Source organism: Setaria italica, chromosome IX (genome assembly GCF_000263155.2).
Source record: "Setaria italica strain Yugu1 chromosome IX, Setaria_italica_v2.0, whole genome shotgun sequence".
NCBI classification, from domain to species: domain Eukaryota; kingdom Viridiplantae; phylum Streptophyta; class Magnoliopsida; order Poales; family Poaceae; genus Setaria; species Setaria italica.
In genome coordinates this window covers 796897-820486 of record NC_028458.1, presented here as the reverse complement: position 1 = coordinate 820486, position 23590 = coordinate 796897, and the positions used below count along the sequence as shown (strand labels likewise).

The 23590-nt window shown below is 42.8% G+C and overlaps 4 protein-coding genes across 9 annotated transcripts in view; 3 read left to right on the top strand and 1 right to left on the bottom strand.

Moving 5' to 3' along the window:
- LOC101759477 (sister chromatid cohesion protein DCC1) overlaps positions 1–2025 on the bottom strand; it is a 5459-nt gene extending 3434 nt beyond the window's left edge. Inside the window, 1 exon segment of the mRNA XM_014805853.2 lies at positions 1978–2025. Within this exon segment, the coding sequence (XP_014661339.2) occupies positions 1978–2025 (48 nt within the window).
- Positions 2026–2186: 161 nt separating this feature from the next.
- Positions 2187–7324, top strand: LOC101766472 (protein ACCELERATED CELL DEATH 6). 2 transcript variants are annotated; one of them, XM_004981028.3, is made up of 4 exons: positions 2187–2346; positions 3057–3823; positions 5703–6280; positions 6361–7324. In XM_004981028.3, exons 2-4 carry the CDS (start codon positions 3094–3096, stop codon positions 7099–7101), a joined length of 2049 nt encoding a protein of 682 aa, XP_004981085.1. In that variant the 5' UTR covers positions 2187–2346; positions 3057–3093; the 3' UTR covers positions 7102–7324. The 2 variants fall into 2 exon arrangements, with proteins under 2 accessions (XP_004981085.1, XP_004981084.1); XM_004981027.3 differs by having other exon boundaries at positions 2188–2346; positions 3046–3823.
- Positions 7325–11649: 4325 nt separating this feature from the next.
- LOC101765244 (probable ion channel CASTOR) lies at positions 11650–18905 on the top strand. 3 transcript variants are annotated; one of them, XM_022823165.1, is made up of 13 exons: positions 11650–12147; positions 12234–12305; positions 12405–13019; positions 13370–13552; positions 13743–13802; positions 13874–14077; positions 14952–15200; positions 16168–16266; positions 16514–16708; positions 16836–16928; positions 17145–17411; positions 17656–17689; positions 17960–18104. In XM_022823165.1, exons 1-13 carry the CDS (start codon positions 11719–11721, stop codon positions 17965–17967), a joined length of 2508 nt encoding a protein of 835 aa, XP_022678900.1. In that variant the 5' UTR covers positions 11650–11718; the 3' UTR covers positions 17968–18104. The 3 variants fall into 3 exon arrangements, with proteins under 3 accessions (XP_022678900.1, XP_004981081.1, XP_004981080.1); XM_004981024.3 differs by lacking the exons at positions 16168–16266; positions 17656–17689 and adding an exon at positions 16015–16113 and having other exon boundaries at positions 11654–12147; positions 17960–18905; XM_004981023.3 differs by lacking the exon at positions 17656–17689 and having other exon boundaries at positions 11655–12147; positions 17960–18905.
- Positions 18906–19403: 498 nt separating this feature from the next.
- LOC101764847 (protein FAR1-RELATED SEQUENCE 6) lies at positions 19404–23402 on the top strand. Of its 3 annotated transcripts, none has more exons than XM_012843012.2 (7): positions 19404–19599; positions 19704–21854; positions 21949–22059; positions 22150–22254; positions 22353–22421; positions 22499–22548; positions 23132–23402. In XM_012843012.2, exons 2-6 carry the CDS (start codon positions 19713–19715, stop codon positions 22532–22534), a joined length of 2463 nt encoding a protein of 820 aa, XP_012698466.1. In that variant the 5' UTR covers positions 19404–19599; positions 19704–19712; the 3' UTR covers positions 22535–22548; positions 23132–23402. The 3 variants fall into 3 exon arrangements, with proteins under 3 accessions (XP_012698466.1, XP_012698468.1, XP_012698467.1); XM_012843014.2 differs by having other exon boundaries at positions 22499–22568; XM_012843013.2 differs by having other exon boundaries at positions 19701–21854.
- Positions 23403–23590: the final 188 nt, after the last annotated feature.

Genomic DNA, 23590 nt, shown 5'->3' with positions numbered 1-23590 from the left:
AATTTCGAACAAAAGATCGGAACTCGCTGATAGAAAGGAGAGAAAACAAGCAATGCCAAGAGCTCCGTCAATCTGCTGTTCATCGATAGACGAAGCTCTCTCTTTTTTCATCTCGTGCCAGATGTAACAAAAGATTAGTCCTTTTTCCTTCTCGCGAACCACGGGAGCGCCCAGCGCCCAGAAGAGCAAAGCTCATTTTCAAAACTGGGTCAAGCGGCGCATTAAAAAGGGCTGGCCCCGTTAAAAGGACGCTTACTTTGCGAACGAAGTTCAGAATCAACAAGGGTTCTCCGAACGAAGGGAGTGTACAACTGGGCCCCCCCCCCCCCCCCCCCCCCCCCCGTGTTGGCTGCTTGGTTGTTTCTTTTGGCGCGCTTTTGGTTTTGGGTGGGTGAGTTTTGCGCGGGAAATGTTCTGGTTTGTGGGGTCAGGAGGTCAGCCTTTGGACGGAAGAGAAGGAAGGAAATATTTTTAAACCAATACGCTGAGCAGATACGTGAAAAGATAATGTTAATTTTCTCCGTGACATTTCATAGTCTAGGATAGAGATGGAAAAGTTCGACAAGAAGGATAAAATTTGGGAAATTGAAAATTCATGAAGTCATTGTACCTCATTTCTGCTGTAATTGAGTTAGTTTTAATTATTTTGTTATATATCTATGTCCATTTTCAATGGCCAGTTTCATCTTATTGTTTCCAAAACTGCCATGTCACCTAGGGTGAAATAAAATTTTGAATGAAACGATTCTTGCGTTTAAGTTTTATTTTTATTATTTCATAGACAACCATAGTATTTAATTTATGCACGATGTGGATGAGTTTAATTGGATACGATATTATATGAACGCTCAATGGATGCGTGAAAAGAGTCTTGTTGTGTTTGAAATTGCATCAACCAAATTTCATCTAACTCCAATGCCATATCACCATACTTGGTTGTGTGGCACTATAATTATAAAGAATGAATCTACCGCTGAGAATGACCTAAGCATCTAGTGTTAGATAGGATTTAAATTTGGATGTTTGCCTTTTGACCTCCCTATACAATTCCATGCGCAATTCATTCATATGCTTAACTGAACAGTGTAAGTCGTAGTATTTAGCAATGATTTGTTAGGCATGAATAAGTTGGAAACGTATTTGTTGCAATATACTACTGCAAGAGGATGATTGTCAATTACTTATCATTAGGTCAGTGTTCTTTTCATGTCTTCAGCAGTTGTTTCAGAAAAAAAAAACCATTTGGCCATGTGCAACTCGATCTCCTGCATATTTGTTTTTAGAAAAGGGCATACCCGGATGCCTCAATTCTTCTGGTTTTGCCTACTTGGTCGTTTTCTCAGTTGAAGACTGCAGAGAACACGCTGAAGATTCAACTGAAAATGACAAGGCCTTAGCCTTGTTTGGTTCAGTTGTATCCCTTGCCCTTGATGGCTGCTCTACTCCCCCTGTTTCAGGAAAACCGAATTGCAGACAGCAGCTATCGGCCGCAGATCAGACCGGAGCTGGATTCGCATGCATTGTGCTGCATGCACTGCTGACGTCGGTGACGCGAGCGACTCTGAAGGAGTACAACATCAGAACCACGGTGTTCCTGGATGGTGGTGGGCTGGTGGAGCAATTCTGGAGGCTCTCCCTTCTGGACCGGGCCGTTCGAAAGGCCGATTGCAACCGTACCGCTCCGGCCCGGTAAAGGACGCACTGGGGGCCAACCCCTCAGCATCATCACCGGAATGAATATGCAGAAATTACCCTTCACTTCCTCCCGACTCGATCGGAAAGGAAAAGAATTCCTGGTGTCTCAGCTCTGAGGGTGGTGTCTCCCCGCCGGCGCCAGTTCCACGCGGCCATGCATGCCCCACGGCTTGTGATGCCAGGCTTCTTTGGCTGCATCTCCGTTCTTCCATGGTGGGAAAAACAGCAGCCTTCCTCGCCAGCTGCGTCGTTGTTGGATTCGAGGACAGCTTCCTTTCTTACTGCTTTGGCGAAAAAAGTGCCAGACAACCTTCCCATCCAATCCTCCATGGTAACTCTTCTTTCTTGATGCTCATGGGTAAGCTCTTAGTGAAGCATTTTTTTTCCCCTACTGGACTACTCTGTCGTTTCTTTCCTTCCATCGTTGCCGCAGAGCCACATTGTTGAAGCTAACCTTTCATGCACTCCTCAAGCATGCATCTTGTTCCTTGAGTGCAATATAATCACAACGCTTGAGAAGTGTCCTGCAAGATTTTTGTTTTTCCTTATTTAAGCGTCTCTTGTCTTGTTGAAAGCAAGAGCACCATAAGCAACATTTAGACGTGGGTTACAATAGGCACCTCAGCTCGCCCAAGGAGATTTAACTAGACGGTATGCTCCTATGACCAAATAAACTCGTATCTCTTGCCGTCATCTTTTTCCGGCGGGTGGTAGCAGGAAGCAATTAGCACAACATATATAATGCCACTTCACATCTTTCCCATCATATCCCTATACCACATATACTACTCATGCATACTACTATACTACAGCTTAAAGTTTTAGTAGTATACAATTAATCTCAATAGTCGAATCTTTATATACGAGTACAGTAGTATAAGGTAGTATTGTGTATTGTAAAAGACCTCTTTAAGAGGCTTAACGAGGGAAAATGTTGTTTGCCTTTGTTGTATGTGGTACGAGATTTTGGTCTTTGATCAAAATGTTATTTTACTGCACTATTTGGATTTGATTCAAAAAAGTTATTATATATGCATACCTTATCTTTCAGAAGCTTGCAATATATTATTATATATGTAGATTACATGTTTAATTTTAACTAGGGGGTTGAATATATTATTGTATGAATTTGGATATATTTGGTTATATTGAGGGTCCCTATGCACACAACTATGCCATGTCGATTAGAAAAGGACTATCAAGGACCTAAGTGTGTGTACAAGGCATGCATTCACATTACATATAGACCTGAGTTCGATTGAGGTAGGTGTCTGCAAGTAACCGGCCTTTTAGACATAGACGTACAAACTTGTAGAGGAGATCGATCGGAGCGTTGACTTGCCAATTCAGTGGTTTTGCAGTTTTGCCACGTAAGTGCGTGCGTAGCTGCTGGTGGCGATGGCGTCAAGCAATGGCGGCCAACCTGCGCCGCAAATGACCCTTGTGTCCATGGCGGGTGCCAGAGAAGATCACACCTTCGCCTCCTATATCGAGCAGCGGAAGCATCGTCACGGCAGACAATCGATGGTCATGTATCCTATGCTCCGTCGTGTCTTTTGCAGGCATTGCAGGCGGTGGTCGCGGGGTGAAGACCACACGCTCACCCCCTGTCTTGTGTCCTCGCATGACGTCGAGCAAGTGCCGGAGCCCGTTGACGAGCTTGCGTTGGAGGTGCGTTCTTGTTTCAGATGCGCGCAGGAGATCTGCGAGAAGACCCGGTATCTCCGGGACGAGGCGCCGGCAAGCAGGGGCCGGGACACGCCGCTGCATCAGGCTGCAAGGTCCAGGAACCTGACTATGTTTTGCCATCTCGTCACGTTGGTGGGCGAGGAGGGCGGCCATGGCCTGGTGGTCCAGGCGCTGAGGAAGACCAACGACCGCAAGGAGACGGCCTTGCACGTGGCAGTCAGGATCGGCGACAGGGACATGGTCGAACTGATGTTGTGGGTGGATCCACAGCTTGGCCAAATTGCGTGCCATTATATCTCGCCAATTTACCTAGCCGTTTCTCTGGGACGCAAGGACATCGCGGAGGCCCTGCACGATGCTTCAGGACCTTGTCACATCGTGTCCTACTCCGGACCGAGCGGGCGAAATGCCTTACACGCTGCTGTTCTTCATGGAGACGGTGCGTAACTCTTTTTAAAATTTGCCCAGAGTTCATTAATTCTTTGTTTCATCCTTCATTTCTCTCAAACTCTGTCAACGTCCTACCTTTATAATAAAGAAATATGGGTAATGTTGTAGCACAAGCGCCTTTTTTTTGCCCATCTCAGTCGATGAAGCAGCACCAGGTGATCTTCATCCAATGGCCAGGCCCAGTTCCTCTTCCTCCAGCAAAATAACACTTTTTTCCTTCTCCCACGCGCTGCCAAGAATCCGATCTCTCTCACATGCTCGACCCTGCCTCCTCCGTCCCTAGCGGCTTCCCCACCGCTGGGGGCTGCACCGGCGCCCCAGCCCTTCACATCCGGGCGGTTCAAGAGTGTGACTGGCGGCTTCGTAGCTGTCTTGTCATCCCACCATTTACCACCACCACAATATCTCTAGGGTCCTCCCATTTTAACGGGGTGTTTGGCAGCATTCCACTTCAGAAAAAACAGCTTCACTTTACCAACTCCACAAAATTGCTTGTCAAACACGTCCAGCTCTAGAAAAAACGTGGAGCTAGAGGTTAGATTCACGTTTTTCCTAGTGTACCTCAGGGGCCGCTCAGACCTCGTCCTCTCCCGTGTCGCCGCGGCCGCCCGGAGCTCGCGAGATTTGGCCCTGCTGCCGTGAGCTGGGGGAGCAAGGCTTCCTCCTCTCCGCTACCTTCCGACCACGGCCACAGCAGGCCGCAAAGAAGGCCGAGCCGTGCTGGCAGTCATGCCGTCCGACCACCTCCGCCGTCCCTCGCCTGTCGCTCCCCTCCCTACTGTTGCCGCACCGCTGCAAGTCAACCCCACGAACACCTTCCTCCATCTCTGCCGACCGCAACACACGACCTCACCTTCTCCGCTTTTCTCCCCAATCCTTGCCTCCTCCTCCTAAAGAGAGAGGAAGAGGAAGAGGAAGAGGAGAGGAGAAAATAGAAGTGTATGACATGTGGAACCATTCACAAGGGACAAAATAGACTATTCCCAGCAAGTCCTTATGTTTCTGGAGCTGGAGCACTGTAATTGCCAAACACGTACAACAACTCCGTGTTTTGTTGAAGTTGGTGAAGTGGAGCTGCTAAAAGATGGAATTGGTGGAGTGGACCTGTTTTTTTAAGTGAAGTGCTGCCAAACACCCCTTAAAGCTAATGGCACTCAATCTCCTCCCCTAAACCTAAGGACGAAGGTCGCTGTCGTCTAAAGCCCTCCTAGATTCTAGTGAAGAAATATTGATTCCACAAACTTTGGTGCGGGTGTCATACTCATCTCCATTTTCATGCATGATCTCCTGTATTCATTTTCATGCATGCATGTATTACATTTATTTGTTATTTCATTTATTTTCTCGTACAAGTTAAATTAAGGTGCATGATCATCGGTGTTAGGAGTTGGGCACAAAAAGGGGCCGCAAAAGCCACAGGCAAAGGAATATTCGTGCTTGTACATCCTAAGAAGAGGATGCGGTGAATTAGGGCAATTAAAACCATAACTGAAACCTCATCTTGTTGTATTTTTACCTAATTTGAAAATATGCTTCGAAAACAGCAACAACTGTCAAAATCATTAGTTCACGGGTATAAAATAGTACTTTATGTATGAAATTACGTATAGATATAAGAAAAAATAGGTGCTAAAGCGTTGCAATAACTAGCCCCAACATTGTACCACCCACACTTATTTTCCACAACGTCCTCGTTGTAAGCAAAATTTAAAGGAGTAGTTGTTACTTGATCAGTCACGTCTTCAATTGTTGTTGTTTTGGCCCCTCATGTGATCTTTCTACGTGAGATGTACACATGTTCAATACATACCTAGCACCTTTCAACAATTTGTTGATGTTTAACACCAAATGGTGGATACATTTTGCAGAGATGACAAAAAGTGTACTCGCTTGGAGCGAGGACCTTACCAAGCAGGACAATAATGGTAGCACCCCTCTCCACTTTGCTGTATCGGTGCAACAACGTCCATTCATTTCTTTTGGAATATTTGGGACATATACATGGTCAGAAAAAGTCCCAACCTGGCAGCTACTGGATGCTGACTCATCCATGGCTTATCGGGAGGATGACCAAGGTTTGTTGCCCGTGCACATTGCTGCCATGACAAATCAGAATATCGCTATTCGCATTCTCCTCCGGAGATGCCCAGGTTGCATGGGTTTGCGTGACGAGCAAGGAAGAACCTTCCTTCATGTTGCTGTCCAGAACAAGGCATCCCGAGTCGTAAGTACAGCTTGCAAATTAAAACAATGTGCACCCATAATGAATATTCAGGACGAGGATGGCAACACCGCGCTGCACCTAGCTGTGGATAATCAGAATATTTCAATGGTCATTCGTCTGCTGCGGAACCAGCATGTTTGCTTAAATTTAAGGAATGCAGAAGGGCAAACGGAACTGGATCTAGCAAGGAGCAGGATACGCGAAGGTTTTTTCTTTAGATGGGTACGGTATTAATTACTACCAAATTACACACACTGAGCGTCGTCAAGCGAGTTTTTGTATTAACTACTTACTTTTTGCAGAATCCAGACAAGGTCATCTACAGAATGCTCGTAGCCTTGGGGGCTAAGCATGGTAATGACTACCGGTGGGACCGTCTTTTACAAAACCGCTTTAAACCTAAAGCAGGTGATGATGCTGAGGCACGCAAATTATTGGAGAAAGAAGAGTCAGATAAGCTGACAAGCTCGACCCAAACTCTCAGCATCGGTTCAGTGCTCATCGCGACTGTGACCTTCGGTGCATCTTTCGCGCTGCCTGGAGGAAACATAGCCGACGACCACCCTAACGGTGGCTCACCAACACTTGCCGGGAGGTGGTACTTCGACGCGTTCGTGGTGGCCAATACATTGGCTTTCCTCTGTTCATCTCTGGCTACCGTTGGTCTCATGTTCTCTGGCATGGGCATGGTTACACTGCCCTTCCGTCGCCTGCACTTCAACATATCCTTGCTCTTTGCCTCGAGCGCAGTCACATCCTTGACCGCTGCCTTTGCATTGGGCGTCTATATGGTGTTGGCGCCAGTTGCACGGTCAACTGCCATTGCAATATGTGCCATCAGTCCTGTCGTGTTGCTCTACAGGAGCGCACAAGATTTATGGAGAATTGCTCTTGTTTCAGGAATACTGTATAGGAGAAGAGGATTACCGGTTTGGCTCATGTATAGTGTTCAGGCTGTCTTCGGTCAATTTGTTCTCCATCTTTGGCCGTTTGCGGTAATATTTGGTTGGGCAGGTTATTTAAGGGAACGCCGGCATGGTTGACTCGAAGAAGACAGACATATCGGCCCTAGCAATATGCTCCACCTGAGGAGTTCTATGCACTATTAAATTATGGTTGTGAGCTTTTATTAAATTGTCACTATATGTACTGTTTTTTTTCTTTCAATAAGGAGCTGGCCGGCATTGTTACATTATATTGATTGTTCATAGGCATGTACTACTACTGAAATATGGTCATCTTAAATATATGATGCAGTTGACTTTTTTCATTTGTTTGACTATTCATCTTTTCTACAAATATTTCCAAATAGATAAACCTACAAGTTAATCTAAAGTACATTTGACAATAGACATAATGATACATATTTTACTTTAGTTACCTAACTTGTTCAATAGATATTGGTGGTCAAAGTTGGAGTAAAAAGTCAACAACGTCATACGGAGGGAGTATTCCATTAGATATATTTCTCTAATCTTCTAGGTCAAGGAAAAGGTTAGCATAGAGTCTTAAAACGGTTGACTATTGTTAGGATTCTAGTAGTGGGCGTATAAGGCCAGTCTCAATGCATAGTTTTATTGCATGGTTACGAGGATGAAACTCCTCTCACATCTGATGAAATTATCCCTTCTCTCTGCTCACAATGGTCTTGCCAAGTCAGCATAATTGATGATGTGGCATATAATTTAATGCTTATGAAACTCTTATGAAACATTTCATTGAGACTAGCCTAAGGGCAGTCCCAATGTCTATGGATATTATCGAAATTTTGACAAGGTCGCTCTCTGTTGGGTGTATACATACCGTGTACCTCTACTACTACTGAACCGGAACGGAAACAAAAAATGACTCCTTTAATTTTCATTGTGGAGCTAGCAATGTAATTGTAGTCCTAGGTACAAATAAATACTGGTTCTCTCCTCTCGTATCGGAATTGCCGGAGCCAACCATCGCCATGGCGTACAACGCCGGCGGCGAGCCGTCGCGCTCAGGCACCACGATCGTGGCGGTGAGGAACGACCACGTCGTCAAGATCGTCGGCTACTCCCAGACCATATACTTGTTCTCCATCTTTGGCCGTTTGCGGTAATATTCGGTTGGGCAGGTTATTTGAGGGAACGCCGGCATGGCTGATTCGAAGAAGATGGACATATCGGCCCCGGCAATATACTCCACCCGGAGAGTTCTATGCACTATTAAATTATGGTTATGAGCTTTTATTAAATTGTCATTGTATGTACTATTTTTCTTACTTTCAATAAGGAACTCGCTGGCATATATTGTTACATTATATTGATTGTTCAAAGGCATGTACTATTTCTGAACTATGGTCTTGTATACCATGTACCAAATATATGTTATTGAAACTTTTCATCCTGCTTGTTACTACAAAATCAATGATTGACGTTGTCAAGCTCGTTATGCTTTCATCCTCTCTCTAGTCGCAACTTGCAATTCCATGCAAACATCTACCATGGCCTCTGTACGGACACTCTGCTATCTGATCGCAAAGACATGGCCGGCTTGCTGCGGTTGTAGCAGGTCATCCTGCCATTGCTGCCATCATCAAACATCCTTGTTGCTGCGGAAGAAACATGCGCACAAGTAAAGAACTTGGTAGCCACCCTCATCAAGTAATTGAAGTTATTATTGGAGATTGGGTAGATGCCCAGCCACGTATATATACCGGAGAAAAACATGCATCCAGCAAGCAGCTTTGATTAGGCATCATTTTGAAATGTAACCTCTATTTAATTTCAAAATGGCTTCAATCATCTTCAACTTAGTATTTTATGATCTAATTTGGGAGAAGGTGATTATCCCTTTTACAGTTCCTAATCAAGTCAACACGGCAAACCAAGCCGATATGGAGAACAACAGCAAAGCAAGAAATTTGATCATCCAAGATCTAGGAAGGAGCGACTTCGACCATGTATTTCATCTCAACTCTACATATGATGTATGGAAGGTTTTATGTGATTATCATGAAGGCTCAAATATGGTAAAAGAGGTACGCCAAGATATGCGTAAAAAAGAGTACATGAGCTTTGAGATGAAACTTGGTGAATCTGCTGATGATCTCTTTGCACATTTTAATAAAATTCTTAGCAATCTACGTGCCATGAAAGTTACATTCAGTGACACTGCTAATGCTAGACAATTACTTAGCACTTTAGATATGTCAGTTTGGGAGATGAAATACATCTATTCAAGAATCAATTGCTATGAGTACACTTACAATAGATGTGCTTTATTCTAAATTAAAAACTCATGAATTAGATGTTCTTTCTAGAAAATACGGAAATAAGTCAATTGCTTTGATCTCTCAACCTAGCATGTCTCACAAAGATACTTCTTCATCTAGCTACGCTTTGTCCTCGTTGTCTTCACTAACCAATGAACAGCTAGAACAACTCCCGGAAGATGAGCTGGCACTCCTCTCTACTCGCTTTACTAAAGCTTTGCAGAATGTGAGATCAAGGAAGAGAGGAAATTCTGGTCCTCAGAAATGTTTTGAGTGTGGTTCACTCAACCATCTTCGTTCTAAGTGCCCAAAATTTCAAGCAAGGATTGCAAGGGACGATGATGAAGAGGAAGAGGAAGAGGAGAGTGAAGATGACAGAAGAAGCGTAGATTCAAGAAAAAAAAGAAAAAGAGCTTTTTGGATAAAAAGGTGGTGCATCAAGTTCTTTCAGCACTTGAGCAAGTCAACTTGAGCGATGTTGATTCAGAAAGCAGTGACGATGATAAAACACCAAAAGGAAGAAGGTACGTAATTTGACAGGGTTGTGTCTCATGGTAAGCACCAAGAGCTTTACCAACAGTGACATTGACAGCAACAACGACAATGAGGTAAAATCTTCTTATAATGATTTAGCTAATGCTGTTGAAAAACTTGTTATTTTATTAGAGAAAGGAAATAAAAAGATTAGCAAATAGATAGAATCTCTAAATGGTGAAATGGCAAGACTTAATGCTTTGATCCCTGTTGATGATTCATGCAAATTATTTGATTCAATATATGCTGAATTTACTTCTTTAAGGGATGTACAGGCGTCTACATTAGATCAACTTCAAACTGAAATTGAGAAAAATAAGAATCATGTGTGTGCAGTTGATAAATTAGTTTCTTGTGATAACTGCAATATTCTAGATTTGAAGTTGAAAGATGCTAATGCTAGAGTTGATAAGTTGATTTTTTTTTCCACGCATGAGGTTCTTTCTTGCTCTAATTGTCGTAATGTCGTAAATAAAAGAAACCCATGTATAATGCTTGTAAAAATTATTCCACCCTTTTGAAACGTATTGAATATTTGCAAGATAAGATAGGAACTAAAACTTTGAATCAAAATTTGGAACAAAAGATTAGCTCACTAACATATAAAACCGACTTAGGCTTTGATCCTTATACTCACTCTAAGAGTCATGCTCCCACTGTTGTTAAATCTCTTAGGAGTGGAAAATTTGAAATTCGCGATGAGCCTAAAAAGATGATATTTAAATCTGTTAGTATTATGTCTTCTACTAGTCAAGTGAATGCAAGTGATTCTTCTACTTCTCAAGTAAAACATGAAGTTAAGTACAGTTGTACTCATTGTTGTAGAGATGGACATTAGGTAGAGTTTTGTTTTAGAATAGCCAAACGACAAGAAAAGAAAGGGTTAAGGCTATGTCTAATTTCAAAAGTGCACATTTTGTTCCTCGTGAGGTTTTGGCTCTTGCTTTGTGCATAGGGTGAAGCAAGCACCTTTTGTTGTTAGTAACATGAATAATGCTAATGTATTTGTTACTGAAGGTATGTAGCAATGATTTGTTAGGTATGAATAAGTTGGAAACGTATTTGTTGCAATATGTAACTAGTAACTACTGCAAGAGTAACTACTGCAAGAGGATGATTGTCAATTACTTATTGGTGATGATGTTACGGTAAGCCAATATTTAACAAAGACAATTCAAAACTTTAGAAAAAGAGAATAGAAATTAGACCGCTAGCAACTACTTTCTCCTGTGGTTCGATTGTCCTGTGAAACATCTAGCATAGCATATCAATTCAAGAAGTGAATTATTTAACAAGGTATTTGCGCGGGCTCCCATGTTCACTTCAAAACGAGAGCATCCATATTTGAAGATAGGTAGAGCAATGCTCAAATGCGCCAACCACCAACCAAACCATTATCCAGTAAATCTTCCTAAGCCATGTAGTGCAAACTACACAATTGCAGGTGAGCTGCTTGCGCATTTGGTAACGGATTGTTCATCTTCGTGATGTCAAACATGCCACATTATTAATTATGAGTACGTTAACGTTGCATTATACCAAACTTTGCTCAAACATAAATTTATGATTGGCGGATCACGATAACATAAACTCGTGGTGATGCCAAACTTTGCTCAAACGTAAATTTATGCCAAACTGTGCTCAAAAAATAAAACGAAGAAGCTTGTTTTAATCAGGACAATAGCAGCATCTGCAGGAGTCTCCACAATCTAGGCATCAAATGATGAAGATGATATTCGATTCGGATTGGATTAGAAAAGTTAATTAACAAGTCGATGAGGGGCAGACAGGGCCGAATCATTTCGCGAGAACCCACAGCAGGCAGACATCCCTCCCACTCCTCAGCAGCATCCATCGGCTAGACAGGCGGAAATTCCCAAAAATGCCCCTGGACCCCGACTCCTCCTCGTCGCCGCCGCCGCCGGCTGCGCAACACCGCGATTGGTTCTTCCCGCCGGCGCCGCCCTTCCTCCCCTCCTCCAGGGCCCGAACACCCAGGACCCCCTTCCCCTTCACCTACCGCTCCTCCAAGCCCTACTCCGTCTACTCGCTGCCCGACCGCCGGCCGCCTCCTACGCCACGCTCCCGCTCGCGCTCCCCGCACCCACCGCCGGAGCAGCAGCAGCAGCAGGCGCCGCCGCCTCCGCCCGCGCCGCGCCGTCGTGACCCCCGGTACGCCGGCGTCCGCCGCGATGATGCCCGTACGGCTGCCTCCGAGAAAGCCGCGCCCCCGACGGCCGCGCTGGTGCACGGGAGGAAGCCGGCAGCATCGGCGATCACCCCGCGGTGGTCGGGGGTGCTCTCCGCGGCGGTGAGGAATGGGTGAACTCGCTGGGTTTCGTGTTTGACTTTTTGTTGACTCCCGTTGTTTAATCGAATGATAATCTGTTGCTTCAGGTTATTTTACCGTGCTTAGTCTCCCTTCTCCGTAGGAACTTCTCCTTACACGATGAGGTTTACCATTTGCAGGTACAGGCTCACACTTAGTTTCCTTGCAGTACCTGAGTTCGTTAAACTTTACGCATTCCGTTCCGTCTATCTTACCTATTTTCATTCTGAATGTTTCAGGAACAGCTTGCTGTAGCTACTACAAAACTTCAGTCATGTATTATAGGCTCCTCCTCGGATATGAGCGACATTAGTTTCCTGCATCAGGATGACAACGTTGCCATGCCAAACAGAAGTCTTAAGAACTTTTCCCTGCTTATCTCACTTTCTGTACTGTATGCACCACTGGTAATTCTCAAGTACATAGACCTGGTGTCAAAGATAAGGAGTTCACCTGACTCTGAAGAAGTTCCCATAAACAAGCGGTTCGCATACAGAGTTGATATATTTTTGTCACTTCAACCGTATGCTAAACCGTTGGTTCTACTTGTTGCTACACTGTTGCTGATTGCTCTTGGTGGGTTGGCTCTGTTTGGTGTGACTGATGATAGCTTATCTGATTGTCTTTGGCTGTCCTGGACCTTCGTTGCTGACTCAGGGAACCATGCTAACGCAGTGGGTTTTGGACCCAAGCTGGTTTCAGTTTCAATTAGTATTGGTGGGATGCTGGTTTTTGCCATGATGCTTGGTCTTGTCACCGATTCAATCTCTGAGAAGTTTGATTCTTTGAGGAAAGGAAGAAGTGAAGTCATAGAGCAGAGCCACACTCTGATTCTTGGATGGAGCGACAAGTTGGTAATCTTGGAATTAACCATGTTAATATTTTGTTGCAGATTTATTATCTATGTTAGATATGTTAGATGTATTGCTATTTTCCTTGTTGTTTGGGCTATGAATGTTGTAGTTGTAAGAACCACTAGTTTGTTCACTGTCTCTGCACTCTGTCAGGTCACTTCACAGCTATTCTTAAAACCAGATTGTATTAGTCATGCATATTCTGAGAGAATGTGATGCATATTTGTGGAAACTTTGGTTCAGTAAATTTAACTTATATAACTTCTTAGTTACAAGTCATCTTGTCCTAAGAATTAAAGTTGCATTTATCCACATTACGTAGTCTGATTTGTTGTATTTGATGGCAATAGGGATCTTTGCTGAACCAAATCGCCATTGCTAATGAAAGCTTGGGAGGTGGGACCATTGTAGTGATGGCAGAGAGAGACAAAGAGGAAATGGAAGCAGACATTGCTAAAATGGAGTTTGACTTGAAAGGAACAGCTGTAATATGTAGAAGTGGAAGCCCTCTGATTCTCGCTGACCTGAAAAAGGTAAACAATGTGATCTGCAGACTTACTTTGAGACATACTTTTTTCTTAGCTTAATATGCCATCATGGTCTGTTGGCAGTTAATAGGATGATTGTGATGTACTGATGTTACTATATTAGTTAATTCCTGGATAGCACTTCGCTTCTGTCTTTATGTGCCTTTTTTCAACTAAATATACCTTCATGCACAAGGTCTCAGTTTCAAAGGCACGAGCAATTGTGGTTCTAGCCGAAGAAGGAAACGCTGACCAGGTAAACTTTGCCGATCAATTTATACTGTTATGTGAAAGCTTTTCCTTACATCATTGCATCCTTTTTTGCAGAGTGATGCACGGGCACTGCGAACAGTCTTGAGTTTAACTGGAGTTAAAGAGGGACTAAGAGGTCATATAGTAGTTGAGCTTAGTGATCTCGACAATGAAGTTCTAGTCAAACTTGTTGGTGGAGATCTTGTGGAAACCGTTGTTGCACATGATGTGATCGGTCGATTGATGATACAGTGTGCACGTCAGCCAGGTCTTGCTCAGGTTTCCTTCTAACCAACAATGAATTCTAAATGCTGCTACTTTGTTTAGATAAGAATCCTTACTGGATCTCCACATCCTGCTTGTTAAAGGGAAACACCTCCCTTCTTTTAGCAAGACAATTGAGGTAGTGTCTGTTCTGTTGGCGACACACATGCCAGTGCACCAGGCCACCAGCACAAAACCAACCCACAAAGCATTTAAGCAAATGAGCTGGAAATGCTCGTGATGTTCTTTTGTGTTTTGTGGGTACACACTCTGGCCATCTGGTTGTGCTTGTGAGATTAAAATTGTTAAAAAGATCTTTTGGGCATGCTGTTCGATTCTAGTTACTATTCCATCGTAGAATACTACATCATGTGCATCTAGAAAACCATTTAGTAAAATCTGTTTTCTAAGTTTCGATTCTAGTTACAATTCCATCGTAGAATACTAGATCATGTGCATCTAGAAAACATTTAGTAAAGTCCATTTTCTAAGTTTAAAAGGTACATCTACCATATAAACATTCTGTATTCTTAACTTATAGTCTTCATTTGATTCCAGGCATCATGAGTACATGACCATGTGAGCTACTGACTAGGATGTCTAATGCCATTCAAAGTCATGCTATCCTTTGCACAAATTATTTTTTTCTTTACTTGCTGTTTGTTCTATACTTATTTTCTTTAGCTTGGGACAACCTATTTAGTGAAACTAAACTAGGGGCTTGTTTTACATTTGCAATTTGTGCATACTTTTAAGTTTTAACTGTACTGACATATACAGAATGCTAACTATGCTGATTGAATGTTAGATACAGCTCAGTAATTTACATATAGTCTCTGTATTTAATAATTTTAATGCTTTGTAAAGATAATTCGAGTTTAATATACAGATATGGGAAGATATTCTTGGCTTTGAGAACTGTGAATTCTACATCAAGAGATGGCCTAAGTTGGATGGAATGCGATTTGAAGATGTGCTGATTAGCTTTCCTGATGCTGTTCCATGTGGCATAAAAGTGGCATCTTATGGGGGCAAGATTATTTTAAACCCTGATGATTGTTATGTTTTGCAAGAGGGTGATGAGGTGATAGTAATTGCAGAAGATGATGACACATATGCCCCAGCACCGTTGCCCAAGGTAATTCATATGAGATGTAATGCTCCTTTTTTGGTTATAATCTGCAAGCATGTATGTCTGTTTGATGTTTTTCACCATTATGACTGTAATAATTTCAATATTGATATTATATCTTCTTATCTTTAGAATTCGGTGAATTTTCCTTAGCAGTATTGGTACATTGTTGATCTGCTCATTGCATTCCACAAGCTATACTATATTGCCATTGTTATATGTGTTCTGCCTCCAGGTTCTGTTATGTAACCTATCTATTATATCCCTTTAAAATCTTTTCATTGATATATTCTTATCTTTAGAACTTATTGCATAAATTGATTTCAGAGAGTTAGCTTCACATTTTTTCCTTACATTTATGTATGGTTGTTAATTATTCATAACGTTTTCAAAATATTTTTGTTGACAATTGGCATCTCCAAATCCTTTTTAATATGCGCTATAAACGTGTTACAGAAATTCCTTCCTGAGAACCTTGTGAATTGCTTCCATCCCTACTGAACTCCCATCAGTAGAATTGTATTCTCAATAACAGTAATCAGCACACAGCAGCGAATTGAACACAGCTTCTGCTCAAATGAAGCTTTATTTCCTCGGTGTTGTGATTTGCAATTTATTCATTCCCTTCCCATTTTGTTATTGAGTGCCGATTGCGGTAGTACAACCGCTTTATGCTGTTTGTGCTTTGTAGATGCCAGTGTAACACTTGTTCTCTCTTCTTGAAACCATAAAAACTAATCATCTTAAGAAAGTTAAACATAGACATAAACATTGCACATATGTGTAACATCCCATAAGCAAAGTCAATCTTATTATTCAGGTTAAAGAGGCTGTTTACATAGACATTGTTCACCCTGAAAGAAATCCTCAGAAGATTCTTCTTTGTGGATGGCGACGGGATATAGATGATATGATTATGGTAAGTTCTTTCTTTGAGGCTCCTAATTCTTTTTCTCTCTGTTAAACTGTGCAGGTTAGGAGAGGGTATCTGCCTAAAGATTTTGTTGTTCCAAAGTCTCCAGAAAGAATATTGTTTTGTGGTTGGCGCCGTGATATAGAAGATATGATAATGGTAACTTGTTGATGGATCCGAATTGACTTCATAAGTGTTCATTTGCATGTAATGGGGACATTAGTAGCAAAAGGATTTGGAGGCAGAATTTACCTGAGCCGATATTCTAATTCTATAGTATTTCTTCCTGTTTTGAATTTGATTTTGTATAATTTGTATCACAGCGGAAAAGTTGATGGAAGAAGCTAATTAGGTCCTAATTTGTTTGGTTCAGAACAACAGCTGTAACTTGGTTGTTGTTACCCAGGTACTTGATGCTTTCCTTGCGCCAGGATCAGAGTTGTGGATGTTTAATGATGTCCCTGAGGTTGACAGGGAAAGAAAGCTGATTGATGGAGGTCTGGACTTCAGTCGTCTAGATAATATTACTTTGGTGCATCGTGAAGGAAATGCTGTCATTCGCCGTCACCTGGAGAGCCTCCCTTTAGAATCATTTGATTCTGTAAGTTCTGAGAAATTAAATTGTACCCTGCTAGATCTGTATTTCTGCAGATAACTAGTGTTAAGTTATTTCCAATGAGTGTAGTTGCTTGGATTTTCTCTGATTGATGCTTGAAAGCAAAATGCAGATCCTGATTTTGGCAGATGAATCTGTAGAAGATTCAGCAATCCAAGCTGACTCGAGATCACTTGCAACATTACTGCTGATCAGAGATATTCAGGTTTCTTTCTAGATCAGAGAATGATTTTGACTTGTCAATTATTTATGGATTTTACTTGTTATTGATATCATCTTCAGATCACATGCCATCATCTTGAATCATGTGCTATTGTTTCCTTTTCTTTTTTCGTTTTAAATTTCCATGTTGTATTTCCCAATGTTATATTGAACTCTTTACAAGAACTGAAGATTGTTCTCATATTCTTAACCACTGCAGGCAAAACGGCTTCCATATAAGGAAGCAATGGTTTCACCTGTTCCCCGAGGGACCTTTTCTGAAGGTGCTTGGATAGGGGAGATGCAACAAGCATCTGACAAATCTGTTATAATTAGTGAGATTTTGGATCCTAGGACTAAAAATTTGATGTCAATGTCAAAAATCAGTGACTATGTTCTTTCAAATGAACTTGTGAGCATGGCATTGGCAATGGTTGCAGAAGATCGGCAGATAAATGATGTCTTGGAGGAGCTCTTTGCCGAACAGGTATACTTCCCAAAGTTGATGGTTGCATGGTCAATCACTTTTTACTGACCTAGACATTTACCTCTGAAAAATATGATTCCACAATCTGCATTCAATTATAATATTAGATATTCTTAGCAAATTCGACTCCCTAGCATATATGCAAATAATATTGAACTTATGAGTTGCATAGTAGATGGATCTAATGTTTGGTACACTAACTGAAGTATTAGAGCCTTATCTCTGACATGGATATTGTTACTAGGTTAACTATACCTATACAATCCATCTCCAGAAAGGTAAGGATTATCTGACTTGCTTTGGGCTACAGTTTTTTGTAGTTTGACTGCCTGTCTTGTAGTCAGATGCTTTGTCAGTTTTTTGTTCTTTCTGTAGAAATATGATCCATCTTATGTTTCTGTTTGTGAGTAACTTCTAAGCCAGCAGCTTGACTTCATTAGAAATATGATTCATCACATGTTTCTGTTTGTCAGTTTTTTTGTTTATCTAAGGTGTCGTATCAGGTTTCTCTCTGACTAATATCTGTTTGCAACTGGACTCCTTTGCAGGGAAATGAAATGCAAATACGACCATCAGATTTGTACCTTAGAGATGAAGAGGAGTTAAATTTCTTCGAGGTCATTTTACGTGCTAGACAGAGGAAAGAGATTGTCATTGGGTACCGTCTTGAAGGTGCTGAGCGTGCCATAATCAATCCAACAGACAAGGTTTCAAGGCGAAGGTGGTCGCCCAAGGATGTTTTTGTTGTTATATCCGAGAAAGAATGAACTACGCCAAATCATTGTTAACATGAAATAAGTTCCTGACCTCACCTGAGGAAAAAACAGGCAGCAGTGCGATTAGGCACATCAACAAGAGCAGACAGCTGTTTCATTCTGATGCTCATATGGCAGAAGGCAAGCACTGAGCGTGAAGGAGCGTGGCAAAAGCATGGACCAGATTTCGGATACCTTGACTTGCCATGTACAAATACAGAAAGAATGCTACAATATGGCTTAAAAGGATGTCGACAGAATACACAAGCTTTGGAACTTTGGATCGATCAAATTCATTTGTATAGCATCACCTATGTTAAGGCTTAAAGCTCCTCCTGAGTTTTGACACTGAGTGGGAATTCAGTTTTCCAGTGAGGCTGTTATACCATGGCGATAAATTGCAGCGTTTGTTCAGCATGGCAGTTCCATTGCTTAGGTTGTTTAGCATTTTGTACAAATTGAGGAAACCATTTAACTTTGTTACAAACAATTTTGCCGCATTTCTTCATATTTGTCAATAGCATGAGATGCTGATCAGCACATGTAAATAGGTAACTGGGAAGATCATGTGTGTACCCATTTTATGATGTTTAGATCTTTAGGTAGCTCATGCCAGTTTGTATTTCATCGCCAAAGGTGTGCTATGCTAAATGCCATTTTTACTGTGATAAAGTGGCACATAATAAGCCAATTTTGGGGCTGGATTAGCTTTTGGTTTAAAGGAGATTTGTGTACTGAAGTTGAAGGGCATTTTTTTTAGATGGGTTTGTTACTTTTGCTTATGAAACCTGGGCATGTTTGACTCGTAGCCCACATTTTGTCATGTCGGGCATAATTGGTTGGCTCCCAAAATCTATCCTACAAAAACTAGGGCAATCCTATAAATTGTCACCCATTTGGTTGGCACCCAATCAAATCCTATTCTAGAATTCTTGCCCAGGTTTTGGTATGGCATGCTCAGATTTTAGCCTGCACAAATTTTGGTATGGCAAATCTTGGACACCAACCAATTAGGCCCGTCATGTCTAATAGATTAGGTAGAGATTTGTATAGCGTTGTGGCCTTAAAAAAAAATGACAAGATTATTATTTATCGCTTGGCAAAGCGTTGCCTGGCGTCCAATTCCTTTTTCCTTGTAAAATTAGCCCGAAAGCCCAAATTATTATCCCATAATTGTGAAGCGCACCATTTTGTGCGAAAACAACCTTTGAAAATATCAATATTGTCACGTCGCTCCTTTGGCCCTGGTAGCCCCACTTCCACTTCGAAGCCTTCTCTCCCCCCTGACAAGCCTGCGGCGGCGCTCCCTTCCGGCTGGCTGCCTGGCCCCGTTCGTCCCAACGACCCTCTCACACCTCCGGCCACCTCCAAGAATTGCTCTCTCATATTCCTCCTCCCTTCCGGCGGACTCAGATTGATCTCTTCTCTTGTCGGTAAGCAACCCTAGCTTGTTTGAATCACTGGCTGTAGAATGGATTCTCTTGTTCTAAGAGTTCGTTCGCACGATTCCGCAACTGATTGGGTTGTGGATTAGTAGGAGGGAGTCATGATGGAGGTGGGCTTGAACCCGGGGGAGGAATTGGATTACGGGGGCAACCAGGAAGACGACGACGACGCCGGGGACATCTCGCCCGGCAGCAAGGAGCTCGCCGCCATGGTCGAGGCGGCGGCCGCGGCGGAGAGCGTCGAGCTGGACGACGGCGCCGCCGCGTCGGCGGCGCAGTACGGGGACGACCGCACGCCGAGGGACGGGATGGTGTTCAAGTCCTACGAGGAGGTGCTCAACTTCTACAAGCGCTACGCCCTGCGCACGGGCTTCGGGGTATGCGTCAAGAAGTCCTCCTTCACCAAGGCCGGCCTCTGCCGCCGCCTCGTGCTTGTCTGCAACAAGTGGGGGAACGGTAAGGAGGACGCCTGCTACCAGGCCAGGCCGACGGCCAAAACCAACTGCCAGGCCACCGTGGTCGCCAGGCTGTGGGGGGACGGCTTGCTGCACCTGACGGATGTGAACCTTGAGCACAATCACGCGCTGAATCCGTCCGCAGCGCGCTTTCTGAGATGCTACAAGACACTGCCCAGTGGGATGAGCAAAGATCTCGTGGTGAGGGCTGCCAGAGGAGAATGCTCGGCCACCGGTGACATTGATGTCCCAATATTTGATGACTGGGGAAGGCTTAAGATTGGGGAAGCTGATGTTGTGGCCATCAACAGTTTCTTTGCGGACATGCAGGCAAAGCTACCAAACTCCTTCTATGTCATGGATTTTTATGTAGAAGGCCATCTAAGGAGTGTTCTCTGGGCCGATTCAAGATCCAGGGCAGCATATCAATATTTTGATGATGCTATTTTGATCGATACAACATGCTTAAGGAACAAGTATCATGTCCCCCTTGTTTCGTTTCTGGGTGTGAATAACCATGGTCAGCTTGTATTGTTAGGGTGTGGCTTGCTGTCAGATGAGAGCACGGAGAGCTTCTTATGGCTGTTCAAGTCGTGGTTAACTTGTATGAAAGGACGATCTCCAAATGCTGTGGTTACTGATGAATGTGTGGCGATAAAAGCCGCAGTCCGAGAAGTGTTTCCGAAAACACGCCATAGAATAAGTGATTGGCATGTACTGAGAAGTGTTTCAGAAAAATTAGGAGAATTTCCAGAATATGAAGCAATGAGAACCGAACTGGAGACTGTAATATATGATTCTTTGAGTGATGATGAGTTTGAGGCAAGGTGGAAGAACTGGATTGATCGATTTGGCCTTCAGGACAATGAATGGATCACATTTCTGTATGAGAATCGGCACTTGTGGGCCCCTGCCTTCCTTAAGGACGCCTTCTGGGCTGGGCTTTGCACTTTTAGCCAGCGTGAAAGTCCAAGTGCATTTTTTGAGGATTCAATCAACTCAGAGACCACATTGGTGTCATTCCTTGATAGCTACATGATACTTTTGGAGAACAAATACAAAATGGAGCAACAAGATGATTTTGACTCATCAAATAGCAGCAGGGTCGTGATATCAAAGTACCCAATGGAAGAGCAGCTATCCAGATTGTACACCTTGAATATGTTTATAAGGTTCCAGGATGAGCTGAAGGCAACAATGCATTGTCAAGTTCAGCTGGATGGATCAGCATCTTCTTTTATAGTTATTGATTTGACTGAACCAGCTAGTGAAATGCTGAATAAAAAGTATGAGGTTGTTCACTGTATGGCGGCAAACAAGATGGAGTGTAACTGTGGTCTATTTCAGTTTTGCGGCATCATTTGTAGGCACGCATTATCTGTGCTTAAATGGCAGCAAGTATATGACATCCTTCCTTGTTATGTACTTAGCAGATGGCGTAGTGACTTCAAGCTGTTGCACTACTCGGATAATCCACCAAAGGATTTGGCAACAAGTAATCATGTTGAACGTTACGATTATATTTCTTTGCAGTTCCTTCGCCTTGTCGAGATTGGAATGTCATCAGACGAGAAGTATAGGCATGCAGTAAGGCTTATAAAAGACATAAAAGAGACACTTCTTGATGATAATCTGTGCCGTGATTTGGAGCAGAAACTTACGCCAGCTGAACGTGCGATTGTGAATGGTGACAACCATACACAACCTGGTTCATCCGAGGGGGGTCCGGCGAAGAAGCGCCGAGGACGTCCTCCTAAAAAGAGTAAAGAGATAAGCGTGGATTCTATGGTAAATTAGTTTGGGAATAAGGTGTTTCCTTCTATTATGTGCACTCCTTGTGCCATTTCATTATTGGTGCTAACCATTATTTTTGGTATGACAGGACTCCTTATTAGTATCGACAGATGTAACTCAGAAGGGTGCTTTTCATTCTTCTTCGACTGCCTCAAACCTTGGCAGTCATGTCAGGACACATGGAGTTGTTGATCTCATGGTAGCCGCTTTTCTCAGTAATTGGTTGCTTACCCATTGTCAGAAATGAGATTCTTGACATTATATTTACTTTTAACTGTGCATCTTCCAGGAAGAAGTCAATCCAAGTGAGCTATCATTTGATAGCCGTTATGGGGTGCAATCTGGTCACCCACACAACTTTGGTAACCAGCTGCATGCAGGAAACACTTTGCAGGTTTATTCTTTGCTATGCTGCACTTGCATTTTTTTTTCTTGAATAAAATATGTGCAATAAAGGAAAAGACTTAAAAATGGTTTCTGCAAACTGGGCAGTTTGGCCAACCTACATCAGCAGCAGAGCACTCTAGGGTGCAATGGGTGTATCCTAATAGCATGTATCAGGTGAATGTACTTTGCAGTTTCTTTAGTGTAAACATTTAGTGATAAGCGTATATACTGATGCATTGTCACAAATGTAGGACGACCAAGTGCCTTATGGCAGACGAACATCATAGCAATTGGACTCAGGGTATGTGGTTTGCCATTCAGGTTTCTTTCTCTTGAGAACTTCTCCTGTAGACTGTAGAGTAGCACAATAAAAAGCAAAAGCCTGATAATGGGTTTCAAAAGAAGAAAAGAAAAAAAAAGATTTTAGCTTTCTTTTTTTTTTGTGCGTGCTTTTCGCCTGCCTTCCCGACCACGGATAGGCTACGGGGCTTTGCACTTCGGCCCCCTAAGTATATGCCATGTTGAGATGATAAATCATATTTGTCTTGCGAGTTAATATGTTAGCCTTTGACTCAGAAGATCTCGTGGAAGAGTGTTTGAAACTGGGTTGAAATTTTAGCATTTTACTTGACCCTGTAGAACAGCCTTTGGTTATTCTGCGGGGTGATCATTAGGGTGACACAATCAGGTAGAAGAAAGAAGAACATGAAAATCCGCTTAACTGCTCCATCGGCATGTAGTATTTGGTAGTATAAGAGAAGCTTTGTGTGTTTAGCTGGGAAATATCCATGCCAGTAAATGTAATGCTGACATTCAGTATGAGTTATATTTCCAAATCCCGTGCCCATTTTCTGAGATTGTTTAATGCTGCATGAAATGTGCAGGAAACTGGATGAGGAATCCTTTGTTTGGACTTTGGGGCGCCGCTGCCGCCGAGGACTCGGGGCGTACGCGTTGAAGCAGGCCGGCCAAATGGAGTTGCACTTGGGTTGTTGGGATCTCATCTAACAGAGCGCCTTTGGGAATACATGCTGACACTGACTGCTCGTGGGGCTTAGGAACGTTGTAGCATCGATGTTACCCCAATTGACATGTGTATACACATCATCATCATCTTCTTCTTGAAAGAACCCATAATTTTCGTCTTTGTTAACATCCACAAAGTCTATGAGCTCGCCCGCACCACTCGACGATCGCTTCTGCTTGTTCAACCATTCACGGCCGATCATTAACGTAGCAACCAGATGTACCATACTAGTATGTTTCTATATGTTCAGCAGTAAAATGTCATTTAGAGCAACTTCAAGAGTACTCCAAAAAATTCTTTCCTAAAACTATGTACT